Below are 14,471 nucleotides of genomic sequence, written 5' to 3'. Positions count from 1 at the left end.
CACTTTACCAACACGCAGAATATTCATACCCAGCATGTATGAACTATTTGCTATGACAGCTACCTGGTGGCTAAGAGGTAATATCATCATGCCATTATCACACTGAAATAGTAAAGAAGTATGGTAAAGATAATAGTAAATAAGTAAAAATATAGTAAAAAAAAGCATGGTAAAGAACAGTCAACCCATGCAAAAGAAGAACTGCCTTCATTTAAGTTGCCCAGAAGCAGACAGATCACACACACAGATATGCGAGTGTTGTAGGAGTCTGTAAAATGAAGATATCTATAGGCTTCCCAAATCAGAAAGAACACAAGCTTTTTTAACACAATTCATTATAAAATATAAAGAAAAACTACTCTGTTCTCCTTTCATTCTGCTACTCAACAAAAAATGAAAAAAGTTGCCCTCCTGAAAGTGCTGAATACAGAGTCTTTCAAGTAACATATATTGAAAACCTAAAAAGAGCCACAAAGCCCATCTTTCTCATTCCTTCATTTTGAAGCTTCTGTACTTTCCTTCTGAAGTGATATGGCAAACTGAAGGAGGAGTTTTTCCCATTGCATGGGAGGGAAGATAAAATGAAGAAAGTGCAAGGAGAAGCAACGTAACTGATACAGATCAATCAATATTGATATCCATTCAGCATACTCTCTGTATAGTAGGATGTAAATCCAGTTAGTGAGTGTGCATGTGAGAATTCTGAGAGTTGCACTGCTGCCTTGGCTTTGTTTTTGGCAAGGGTCCAGCAATATCTATGCATTGTTATTGTTACTACAAGAAAAATGAACTACTGAAACAGGCTAGAAGCCTACAAATGCTCAAGCACAAAGACACAGGCAAAAAAAAAAAAAAAAAAAAAAAACCAGCTTACTTCAACAGGTAAAAGAAGAACTATGTCACTTACTTGTGTCTGTGGATGACAGCATTAAAAGCAAGTCCATCTGCCCAGCTCGTTGTGAAGTTCAAAACATTGACTTGACTGTAAGGTCTTGAGGACTGCCGAACCCAGCTCAACAGGATTTTCTCACTGTTGGTCTGCTGCAAATCTGACATGATATTCTTCATGACATCCTTCACCTACAAGACAGCAGCACCTACATCTTACAGACACGTTCTCCGCTTCTCCTGCTTACAAATCTTTTGAACCAAGCTGATTTACAAACCAGGAAAGCTGCTTTTCCGTGAAAAGCTATGAGTCAAACTTTAACTCTTTATATGAGAGGTAGGAATAGGAGCCTTCAGGCCATCTTTACTCTCTACTGATTACAAGTACCAATAAAGCACCATGTAATAAATGACAAGTTACTCCTACATTACAGCCCTCCCCCGCTCCTCAGTGCCGCCAGCACTCACCATGGGGTATAATATTTCTTACTGCCTTGCACTGGGGTTCCATTAGTAAACAAACCCCAAAAATACAACTTTGCAGAGGCTTTTGGCAAGAACAGGATAACTGTTCAGCCAACACAGGAAGTGTGCTGTTTGATGTGCTATGCACAAGCATCCGCTGAAGTCCCTCCGAGTGAATCCAGTGATCCTCTCAGGTATGTGGATAAACTGGGAGTAATTCAATCTATGACGCTGAGAAACAAACCTCCAGAGCTGCATAAAAGATGCAAGCCCAACAAAGCTACCAAGATAGCAGAAAAACACCTGCAAACGTAAGTGCTTACATCTCCAGGAAGAAATATAAACGTTTTAGCATTTAACAGCCCCAGGAACTGAGTGAGTACAACGGAGGACATATGAGAATACACATCACAGGAGGCAGCCAACAGACAGAGGTCAGAAACCAAACACTGGCCTGTCTTTATTTACCAGCCTAGAATAGAAACGCTGGTTGTTTTTTTTTTTTACACTGCAAAAACTCCAGAAAGGTTTGTGAGAATCCCAGATTAGACATGCATGATTCCTGGAAGGGAAGAGATCTCATTACATCTTCCTCACCTGCCAATGCAAGATAATGCTCCACAGAAGCCCCAGTGTCAGCTTGTGATTTCCATCAACGATGTCAGTTCCCCCTATATTCACCAACTCTACCTGGAAAGGACAGATCAACTCTATCAAACAACACTGTCAAAGGTTAAAGCTTTGTGTGAATGAGCATCCCAAAGGGACAAGTTTCCACAAGGAGACAAAAAACTCAAGAAAAAGTAAGATGTTCAAGTTTTCTATACTCCTCAGACATTCAAACTGAGAACATTATAAAAAAAAAAAAAAGGGGAGAGAGGAGATTACTTCAGTACACAAGAGAATACATGAGGCTACCCACTCCAGCATTAAGTATTCAGCACTCAGGAATAAGCTTATAGATATAGATATAAGCTCTAAGATAAGCTTAGAGCACCCTACCAGACACTCACTGCTACTTTAGAGTCTGAATAGAGGCTACCCCTCTCCATTCAGTCAATGAAAAGAAGCACCAAGCTCCATCTTTTGGAGGAACCTAGCAGCACACTGCATTAATCATCACCATGGTCTATGGAAACAGCTAGTAACAGCTCCATTTGGCAGAGAAAACAAATACCCCCATGCAGCAGATGCTGAAACATGTTTCCATACAGTGCAGAGAGCTGGGCTTCATTCTCACAAATAATCTGAGCCATCCTCCAGTTCCACGGACAAATAATACTGTATTTCAACTCTGTGGTGAAGCTTTTCTCTCCCGTTCTCATCCTGGCTCCAGAACAAAGTTGTACCGTCCAGTTCCCAGTTTACTCTACCCCTAAGAGCTGTATCTGGGAACAGCACTGTTCATATTGACAAAACCCACACCAAGGAGCTGGTTAGCAGTTCAACAATATGAACAATCGGAGGACAGTGACTGAGCCCACCCTCTGGCTGTCAGTGGACTTTGCCTAGAATGATAGAATAGGCAAAAACTATACAAAGTTTCATTTTATTTTATAAGACATTCCTAGTATGCAAGAACATAATGGTTTTCTGTGAATATATTTCCTGTTATCAAACAATCTTCAAACAAACTGCCTCATTCTTTAGGCTGAGTAGCTTGACTTCTGCAAAACATATTTGTAAACTCACTGCTTTCAGATACCATGTATGCAATTTTCAGTTCCACATAGCTGTCCCAATTAATGAAATCAAACCCAAACTTTGCTGTTGAGATTAACATGGAACCACAAGTTATGCTCCAAAGTTCTTGGATTTGTGGATTGACCTCTCCAGTTCTTACAGTAGTTGGAATGGAATTTTAATGCAAACTTCTTTATAAATAATGAGGATATACTTTCTTGAGGCAACTGTAAATTGAGCAGGCAAAAACACATTGAAAATGCTGTCAGTGCCCACCATTACATAATTCAGTCTAGGACACTGTAGAACACACGGAGAAGGAACACAAAAATAAAACACTTATATGACAAAAGCTTTTTTCACCTCAACAGAAGAGAAACATTCCTGAAAATGGGTAACAAAAAAAAAACCACTTTTTTTTTAAAATCACAAGCATAATTATTGTTAGTACTGTAAGTACTGTATTCCCCCTGCAATCTACACCATACATAAAAGAATCCATATGCCCACTTTTGTATTTTAATGACTTTTTTATTAAACCAGTGCTTTTCAGCACACAGCCAGGAACTCACCAAATGGTTAATGCACAGCTATGACTTAAGCAAAGTCAACCAATAAAAGAATGCTGACAGTAGACTTCTAATACTACTGAAAATAGATGGATATTGGCTATATATAATGATTTGGTTTTTCTTCTTTTGCTTGCTTTGAAATAACAAACTGGTCCATAAATCAAAAAAAGTTTAAGTTCATTACGTAAAGTCACTCAGCTCATCAGATGCATGAAGTCCTATCGTCATTTGAACACCTACATCTTGTAAGGTTTGCCTGTTCCTTGCAATGTGGATTTTAAAAATTTCGTAAGTTGTTTTCAAAGTTATGAATACTGTACAGGCCACAAACTCTCAGGTCACAAAAAGCAACTGCTTCTTGGCTTTCCCTTCATCTTAAACACAAACACAAACAGTAGGTATAAATCATACCTGACCTCAGTAACTTTCAGCTAACTAACACCATCTGTTTACTTCTAGAAACACTAGCTTATGGAAGAACTAATTAATTATGTAACTCAATATCATTTCATTTATTATATTCATAAATTAAATTAATTTCAAGCTGGAAAGACCTATTACTTATCCTTAGGAAAAAAAAATAATCAATATTTACAGTACCTCAAAGAAGGAAAACAAACAACCCACCACTAAACTTTGGCTGCTTCCTAGAAATATGACACTGGGAAATTGCAGTATTATATAGCACATTCGTGTAACTCTTCAATCAGCAGTTTACATAACTATGCCAGTGTCTTTTTCATTAGATGTATTTCTTTGCCAGAATGTTGTTATTAAACTATTTCAGTGCCTTGAAATTCACAAATAGAAATTCTAATTATAGACAACTATGCTTATCAGGAGTTGTTGTCCAGGGAAATATAAAATTACTTTGCTACAGCATTACTAGTTTCTGGACAGTAAGAACAAAAATTAAAATAAAAGAAACAGCTATTACTCCCATTTTTCTTTAAGATGAGTGGCTGAAGTTTTCTGTTTGCTTTTCCTGATCAATTAGCAGAGCAAAGTCAGGAACGCTCAGGAAAGATTTGACAGCTGTCACTGGAAAGATCTTCATGCATTTTGAGAGCGGGACATGAAAACACAGAGACACAGTACCTGTCATAACCTCAGAGACTGTTGTACAAGTCATGCACCTTCACTGGAAATTAGCTATTTGTCCTGACATGCTCATGGTCATTGCATAGCAGGGTTTCAAGCCAGCTTTGTTTTCAAAGCTGAACACATCTTAGTAATTCTAACAGAATTTAGTTATACTGGGATTAAATTTACATTTTAGGATTTCACAACGTTGTCAGACACTAAAATAACACTGGATGAAGAAAACAATTTACCTGTTGAATTCTCATTTTAAATGTTACAATCTTTATTCCATTCATTACAAACACATTAACAACCAAGAATAAATATAAAAGTATAACAAAAAGAGATGTGGAAAAGCATGCTTACATTGTTTTGATGTAAGACTTGCAGTACTCGGTTGACATTATTTAAGGCATGTACTCTGGTGGAACCTCGTTCTTTAGGCTGAAAAAGATTGACAATGTTTGTATCAGAATAAATTTAGCGGATCAAAGCAAAATAAATGAGTGAGCAACAGAAAAACTTGTCTTTCTTTTCTCGTGATTTTCTTTTTTTTTTTTTAATAGAAAAAGAAAGTTCATCCACAATACTTCCAAGATAAACATCAAGATGAAAACTGATCAGAACAAAATTCCTCCATCTAAGGTACAGGACAGGTCTTGAGTTTTAAGCATGTTTCACTTCATCTTAGGCTGGAATTTTTATTTCCAACATCTGCAAAATTATGTAGTGGCAATACAACAGCAAAATGGGAGTTCCGAAGGAAAATCTGAGGGTTTTGAATGTTTGCCAGAGTAGTTGGAATTTTTTTGCTCCCAAGAGTAAACAAGCAGCAATTCATTTTTCTGGCAGCAAAACCCTGCTAAATCTTTGCAAACTGGGAAGAAGTTACACTTCCCGACCTTTTCTTCCTTTTAAAATTAGGAGAAAAAAAAATACCGCAACTCTTGACAGTGTCTGCCACTCCATTTGTTTTTAATCACCACAATTCAATTCCTGCAGTAGAACATCATCAAACTGCGAGAGTGTGAAGCTGAACTTGGAACACAGTAATCAACTGAATTAGAAACCAAGAAATTCTTGTTGTCCTCAATAGACTTCAAATCAGACCCCGAATCATTATAAGTACTTACTAGTGAAATGCATGTGTTCAGAAAAATAAGGCAAGCTGGAAAGGTAAAATTTTAAATGGCTAAAGATTTCCTGTTAAGAGCAATAAATCAACTTGAGATTTCTATAAAAAGTTAAATCAAGAGGTTAGTCCCATGTGATGGCACAGGTTTCACCTCATCTATCTGACTGAAAAGGCAACAGTGTTAGCAGGCTAAATGTTCCCAGTCCCACAAGCATGTTCTCAAATCTAAACAAAACTTGTTTAATTTTTCAGACTTTTCAAACTCTCTGGATCACAAAAGATTTTTCCAATGGCATCATTGGAATGCATGTTTTTCTTTTGCCTACTAAATGTTATCGTTCTTTCTTTCATCTTTAAGGGATCCTTCACGAGCATATTAGAAGCAGTTCATCCAGAAGGAGATCTTTAAAAACCTCTATTAAGAATACATACTGTGTGAACACCACCGCTGGCTTTACCCGCTTCGCTAAACAGCACGTTAACCCTCAAATGCAACAGTTACACAAATGGTTTCAACCTGACTCTATATAATGTATCAGTAGAGTTCTGTGGAAATTCACTGGAAACATAGACAGCAAGTCAGACCATACTCTAGAAGCACTTATTTAAACAAACAACAACCAAAAAAAAAAAAAACACAACAGCTTGTTTTATCTTCAACATGAATACACACTCATGTACATTTCTCTTACCAGAGGTTTCCCTGTCAGACCTTCCAAAAGGTCCAAAAGCTTCCTTCCATCTTTCAGATCTGTGAACATGTCCTTGACTGGGGGTGTCCCACTCTGCGGAACAAACAAACAAAAGTGGTAATAAAAATAATGTTTAAGCAGTACGCTCCTGAAAAGGACACTTTCTCCTTTTTATCTGTAAATGCACTGCTTTGTTACTGAACGTAGTAGATAAAAATCAAGGAACTATGACAATGATCAGTAAGATATCCTTCTTTTCTCCCCTGTATTTTTCCATCAGCAGCTTAATACTGAGAATGAGCATATCCTGGCCAACACTGGGCAGATGCAAGAGTGGCAAAAGACAAAACCTGGCATATTTAAGGAATTATTTGTGAAAGAATGCTATGGTCTAACGTCAGCTAGTGGAGGAGGTAACTGGGGCTTTTCAGAAAGAATCCATTGGGACAAACTTTCTCAGAGTGAGAGGGGATTAAGACAGCTGCTGACTGTGCCATCAAGTAAGAGCATTTTTTTTTTAATACTCATTTGCTGGCTGCCAGGAGATCAGTTAAGCTGTCCCCTTGAAAAGTCAATTTGAAAAGAAGAATATTTTCTTAAAAACAAACCTAAAACTCTAATATTGCCTTTTTTCTATTGCTTTGTTTTGTAACATTGCTAGTCAGAAAGAAGGCTGTCAAAGGTCCATCTGACATGAATTAGCTGACACAGGCCTTCTGTACCTTCACACTCCTCCTGTCTCAATGTCCACTAGTAACTTAAAAAATAAAAAAACCTACTCTCTCAATCCTATTCTCTGACAAAATATCTGTTTTCCTCAAGATATCATTAGGGGTTTCCTTAAATGTCAAGTTTTACCAGGTTTGATACTACTAGAACTATGCACACAAAATCAGAGTTAAGTAGCTGGGGAGCCACATTTCAATTTTCTGTACAGAAACACATCTCACTCACTCAGTTTCAGCCAGCTGAACTAACTACAAAAAGGACAACCATATAAGTAAGGCAACTTAGTTAAAATACACAGACATTAGCCTGTTTCTAATGGTAAATTAGATCCAAAAAGGGTTTTCTGACAAATTTATTTTCTAATTACTTTCACAAGTCTTGCCTGAAAGTGTGCACATTACACATTCACGTGTACTTAGGTAAAGGATGTGGAAACATACACAGCTGGTAGACAAACATCCAGTAGAAGCATTCACTAAATCCCAGCATATGATAATATTTTGTCATCACATACTGCCACTGCCTAAGCTCAACCATACACGTTCTAGGGCACAAAGCTTTCACCCTAGTGCATGCACTTCTCAGATGATTCAGATGTTTTGCTACTCACAGCAACTTGACTAAACCTTTATAGCATGCTGGAGCTGCAGGACAGGAAACCTCTTGTACAGTTTGTGGTATGTAATGGGAGGAGGTGATTCACAGGGGCAGTATAGTGAAATAAATCTGATTTAGATTTGGTTTGCATCACCATACAGAAGATACTGTTGGTAAGGGCATGGAGAAATTGTTCACTTGTACAGATGGGTAGACAGCAGGAGCTAGCAGAGGTCTGACTGGATGTAATACTACCCAAACACTGTTGTGATAGCAGATGCCCATAAGTCATAAAGTGGTTGTGCACAACCTATCACAAGCAGGCAGTATGGAAGCACAGCACATACAATCACAGGACACAGAGGAATTCAGACAGGTTCTACTGCATACGCCTATGGATTTCCTCCCCTTGGCAACAAGTTATCAGACCAACTACTAGTTCCCTTTAAGTTCCAGAAAGCATTTAATTACTTCAGCTAGATACTGACTGCATTAAATCCAGTCTCTGCAAACAGATGCATAAATTAGACACCTTCTCATGTAACAGACCACTAAACAATTAAAGCAACGTACATACATATAACACACAGATTGGAACCATCAAAATTGAGAATGCTACAGCTATATATCCTCAATAAGTTCACTGCTGTAGATCCAGAAGTTAAAAATAAAGTCTAAAAAAAAAATAATTGTTGAAAAAAGCAGAAAAATGCCTCATTTAATACAATGCATCAAGGATGCTGAAAGCATATAGCCTTCTCTATCCCATTCCCTCCCTTTCCAGTCACGAAAGCAAAACAAAAGACTTGCTAATTTCACTCATTAATTTCAACAGGCCGTGGTACATCCCAGCCCCATCCAATGCATCCTGCTGCAATAGTAAAAATAATTCAGATTCACTTTCTCAAGAGAATCCTTTTTTTTCATTTCATTGGCCCTCAGAGCATCACATTGTTTGTTTGGAGAGTAAGCAGGAGAACATTAAATTCTTTCTGCAATCCAAACTACTCTCCCCCCAAAGGACCTGGGGGTCTTGATGGATGAAAAACTTAACATGAGCCAGCAGTGTGCCCTTGCGGCTCAGAAGGCAAATGGTATCCTGGGCTCCATCAAAAGAGGGTGGCCAGTAGGGACAGGGAGGTGACTGTCCCCCTCTACTCTGCTCTTGTGAGGCCCCATCTGGAATACTGTGTCCAGGTCTGCAGTCCCCAGTTCAAGAAAGACAGGGAGCTGTTGGAGAGAGTCCAGAGGAGAGTCACAAAAATGATCAGGAGACTGGAGCACCTCCCCTATGAGGACAGGCTGAAAGAGCTGGGCTTGTTCAGCCTGGAGAAAAGAAGGCTGTGGAGTGACCTCATTGCAGAATTTCAGTACCTAAAGGGAGCCTACAAACAGGAGGGGAATCAACTCCTTGAAAGAGTAGGTAATAGCAGGACAAGGGGAAATGGTTTTAAGTTGAAAGAGGGAGGATTTAGGTTGAATGTCAGGGGGAAGTTCTTTACAGAGAGAGTGGTGAGGTGCTGGAACAGGCTGCCCAGACAGGTTATGGATGCCCTGTGTACCTGGAGGTGCTCAAGGCTAGACTGGATGGGGCCCAGGGCAGCCTGGTCTAGTATTGAATGCAGAGGTTGGTGGCCCTGCACGTGGCAGGGGGGTTGGAGATTCGTGATCCTTAAGGTCCCTTCCAACCCTGGCCATTCTGTGATTCTGTGATACTTTTTCCTTACTAAAGTATGTGCTCTTCCCATAATGGAGACACAGCAACATTAACAGCCTCTGTACTTAATGGGTGTAGCCTTTCAGAGCATTCTCTTTGGGAAGGAATTCAGTTCACAAGAAACTCTTCTGCAAGCACAGAGTAACTGAGGTGGCAAGAAGGAGCTGTAGTACCCACCCACAGCCCATCACCACCTCCACTGCAGCACAGCCATCAAGAAAGCTGGAAATTTGCCTCCCTGGCTTCCCATGGGTGCACCTGAGATGTGTGAGCACCTACTGGCAGCATCCCCCAGGTGGCTGTAGCCTGTCCATCAGGGTACAAAGCCAGTCCACACTGCTGCCATCACACAGACGCTTCCACACATCCATTTCCCAAGAGAAGACAAGGAACAATTTGGGGCAATGCCGACAGAATAGACTCCTCCTGTGCTCAGATACTGGCCAGTCCCAAAGCAGGCCAGTTTGCTGTGTTCATAGATGCACAGCTACAGTTCAGTCTGTGGGACCAACACACAGCCTGCTGGGAGATGCTGCTGGAGCAGTGCAGAAGCAGATGGGAGCCACAACATAAGATCACTAAACTGTCTAGTTTGACCTGTCTATTCAAAGAGCCTGATCCACACCAGGTTGCAACAGGGACACGAGCATTTTGAGCACCACTACCCCACCTGCCCCATGTATTTTGTTTATGCAACAATGTTTTGGTAAAGGTGAGGTGAGGAAAAAACTGCAAAGACTTCTGTGAGTAGAATCTGCAAGCTGCCCCAAACTGGTTAAGAGCCAGCTCCAGCAGTGGGCCAGTGAGCAATACTGGTCACATCTCCATGATAGCATATTTAAGAAAGGTTAATAAAAATGCTGCAGAACAGCAACTGGAAGAGAGAAGTAAGAATGCGAGAGAAACAGGCGCCCTGCAGGCACCAAGGTCAGTGCAGCAGGAGGTGCTCCAGGCACAGAGCAGCAGATCCCTACAGCCCAGAGAGGTCCAAGGTGGAACAGACCACTCCCTGCAGCCCATGGGCACCATGCAGAGCAGATATCCATATGCAGCAATGGAGGAGCCCTCAGTGCAGCAGCAGATGAGGCCTGAAGGAGTTGCAGTCCATGGAGAGCTCTGGGCCAAAGCTGCAGCCCATGGAGAGGAGCCTGTGATGGAGCATGGGAAGAGTGTAACCTTGAAGGTGCAGATGAGACAAAGCCACCAGAGCCCACGGAAAGCCACAGTGCCCTGTGCAAGCAGCACTGCCTTAGTCATGCCGTGGTGGAGTATGCAGCCACAGGACAGCTCTGCGCGGGTGTGCTGCAGCCAACAGACTCAGGCAGAAGGGGCAGGCAGAAGTCATCTCCCACACTGCAGGTAAAGCCTCAGCTCTTCCCACACCCATACATCTAATCTCCAGAAAGAGATCTGGCCTCCTGGAAAAAGTCTATGTGCAGATATTCACAGACACACACACACAAATACACATTTGAGAAAGATAAAAAAAAGCATCTTGCAGAGTCCACAGTATGCTAAGCCAATCTAAATTTTACCTTTTCAGAACTGACAATATTTTATTCACTTTCTACTTCAAGATGACACAAGCAGAACACAGTTCAGCATTCTGTGAGTAGCAGCACTCCATCACCAAACATAATAGATGAAGAAATGTAAGTATGTGCATTATAAGACTGACAGTGATAAACCATAAGCCCTCAAGCAAGGGCAAATTGCTAGTCATGGTTGCTTTGGTAAGTACTAAAGGGCCAGCTAAGCATTATACAAACACAAGGCAGATAAAGAGTCCTTTCTGAAAGACAAAATAGAGCCCAGTTTAAACTACCAAGATAGTATAAAGGACAGGCAGGAACAGAGAGCATACCAGAAGAACTGTGCCAGTACAGGGTGTAAAACATTCATATCCCCCTCAGCAAACACTTGTATCAGTTAATAGAAGATAGTTTTGCTCCACATAACTTATGTTCTGGTTGTTTTTGTTGTTTTTTGTTGTTGTTGTTGTTGTTTTGCTGTCACAGAAAACACTGGCAGAAACTTTTCCCTGTGAGTGCTTTGCCAGCAGAGCTGCAGACACACTTTCTACAATAGAGACAAGGGCTTCATAAGATAGACAAAAGAACAAAATTAACAGACTTAAGAAAAGGCCAAGTCAGTTCCCAAATGCTTTAAACTGGCAGCAGGAAAGGAGCTGATTCACTTCAGTAGGGATTGGCATAAGAGAAGGAAGGAGAGAGAAGAGAAAGGCAGGCAGAGCAATAGTAAGGAAAGCAAAAAAAAGAGCTAAAGACTGCAGGCAATCTCAGAAAAGGTCTGCTCTAACCTTGGCGTGGCAACATATGTGTTTGATCTGTCAAAGGATTCACAAATAAGGATCTGAAACAGCCCACCTTCTTACACTGCATTTTGACAGCACTTATGGTGCCAGCCCTTTCCATAACACGAGGCAAGGAGGGTGCAGAAAGAACGTCTGCTGGCTACCTACAGCAGAAAGTGGATTTAATGCTGATTCATAAATCTGGAGAGGAGCGTGGCTACCTGAAAGGAGGTTGCAGTGAGGAGGATGTCAGCCTCTTTTCTCAGGTGATAAGTGATATGACATGAAGAAACACTCAAGTTGTGCCAGAGGAAGTTTAAAATAGGTATCAGGAAGAATTTCTTCACAGACAGTAGTTAGGGATTGAAATGAGCCACCCAGGGAAGCCTATCCTTGGAGATACTGAACATGTGGACATGGAGCTTATTGACATGGTTTAGTGGTGTGCTTGGTAGTGTTGAAGTTGATAGTTGGACTTGATGATCTTAAGGGTCTTTTCCAAACTAAATGATTCTACAATTCTATGTCTCAGGCAGTAGCTGCCTCTTCTTACCCATCTCTGAACTGGAGAAAGGCATAGGCCATAAGGACAGTCAGCACAGGCATAAGTTTTGCATGTTGTAGCAAGAGAACCACCCCCAAATAGGCAGGAACAACCAAACAGTGACCTCATCCTGACAGCAGCAGCCCTCACATGCCTGCTGGCCATCTTCCAGCCTCTCCACCTAGATTCATCTTTACAACAGGGGCTCACCTCCTGGCATACATCTGGGATTACATGCTGTGTGAGGGATTTCCAAAGAAAGGTCATTCAGGACTGCCAACATGACTGTGCAGAAATCATTCTTTCCCTTTGTCAGAAAGTGTTCCCCAAAACCAAAGAAAGCTAGAAATGAAATATGGATCAGATTTTTATTTTCATTTTTCCTAAAGAATCATCCATTGCTACTCATGGTACAAATTCAGCCATCAGCATTCAGTTTGTTGAACAAAAACCACGCACAGCTTCATTATATGAAATATAATTATATGACCCTACCTGATGTTAAAGTTGTTTTTTTTGTTTTGGTTTGCACTGGTGATTTTGTTTGTTTGTTTTGTAACTAACAGATAAGTATTTAGTAAACAGTAGTAGAGTTGCAAATACCCTTTCCCCTTTTTGTGTTGAGAAGAGAGAAATATTGGATGGTGCTTAATGAACAACATGAACCATTTGTCACATTCAAACACATTCCCAAGGAAATTTATGGAAAGCACTTATTTTAAACTCAGTTACAAACAACTGAGTAAGAACTACACTTTATTATGACTAATTTGGATTAAAAATGTCCAGTGCTGCTTCATCCTGAGATCAATGCATGGGAATTCAATGTGGGAAAATTCAGAAAGCAAAAAGGTCAATGAAAAAAGTAAACAACCATGTCAACAAATAAAACTGTTAAATCCTGCCAATTTCTAATTTAAGACCTTAATCACTGGTTACATAACTTTTATTATTATTATTATTTAAAAGTCATCCTTTTTTCCACTTTCCTTCCAGTGACATGGAGGAGTTACAGAAGAACAGACAACTGTTAGATGTACTGCAACTTGGCAGATGTACTTTGCGTACGCTCTACTCCCTTTGGTACATCTTTGCTGAATATGCCCAAGTGAAATCATTATACAAAACTAGTACTGAATATAAAATAAGAATTTACAGTCAGAGGACCAAAATGCCTTACAGACAGAATTAAATATCACTAAAGTAATTAAATGCAACTAAATAACTCCAGACTAACAAGCTCCAGACTAACAAGAAAAATGATCTATCACTGAGATACAGCAGAAAGTTTAATTCTACCAGGTGATAGACGTGAGCATAAGGAGTTAAAAAGCTAAAAATAGCTCATTTTACAGAACACGTGAGATATCTGGTTGAGTACACATTAAAAAGAGGAAAAACATAAAAATATCAGACATAGGAAGCCAGCAAACAAATCATCTGTAACTGAATATTTTCCCCATGTCCCAGAGTTACTATTAATGCATTTACATTACTTCAAACTGATATATAACATAACAGAACTAAAATGAATTTGTACTTAAACTTCAGCATAGTAACTTGGTTCCTTTAAAAATAAAAAAAGGTCCCGCTGACCAGATAAAGGAACGACTTTGCTTCAGTACCTATACCAGATTCAGCTGTCATGCCTGAGGATGAACAAACAAACACTACAACAACTGGGATAGTTACCAACTGAGATTGTGAATTACAGTCAAAATCTAATTCAAAGTCCAGAGCAGTAACTAAAATCAGCAGTTACAGTCCATATCACTATCGCAAGCTTTGAAGTCCAGCATGGATGATGCTGACTGTACACTCATTAGAGCAGAGGCCAACAGCAGTTAAGAGAAAGGCAGAAAACCAGCAATTCTCATGCAGTATCTAAATTCAGGAGAGATCATGAACTTATTATTGCCACATCTCCTTATCACATCTCATAGCCTACTAGAAGAGAAAAATAATTTCCTGCATTTCTTACTGCCTCCCTCTGAGAAGAGGTCAAATAACAACCCATATTAGAAACAAAAGTGCACCAAATAATTTTTTCAA

At 39.9% G+C, this 14,471-nt stretch overlaps 1 protein-coding gene across 1 annotated transcript in view; it reads right to left on the bottom strand.

The window, feature by feature from the left end:
• The window catches only part of UTRN (utrophin), a 284,487-nt gene that overhangs the window by 240,153 nt on the left and 29,863 nt on the right, over positions 1-14,471 (bottom strand). The window contains exons 3-6 of the mRNA XM_031612385.2: positions 6,519-6,611; positions 5,058-5,135; positions 1,951-2,043; positions 908-1,080 (exon numbers count right to left, since the gene is read on the bottom strand). Coding sequence (XP_031468245.2) covers positions 908-1,080; positions 1,951-2,043; positions 5,058-5,135; positions 6,519-6,611 — 437 coding nt within the window. The remainder of the gene's footprint in view (positions 1-907; positions 1,081-1,950; positions 2,044-5,057; positions 5,136-6,518; positions 6,612-14,471) is intronic.

This window comes from Phasianus colchicus, chromosome 2 (assembly GCF_987193195.1).
Source record: "Phasianus colchicus chromosome 2, bPhaCol1.hap1.1, whole genome shotgun sequence".
Classification (NCBI taxonomy): domain Eukaryota; kingdom Metazoa; phylum Chordata; class Aves; order Galliformes; family Phasianidae; genus Phasianus; species Phasianus colchicus.
The sequence above is the reverse complement of the archived record's forward strand: the minus strand, read 5'-3'. Positions and strand labels throughout refer to the sequence as shown.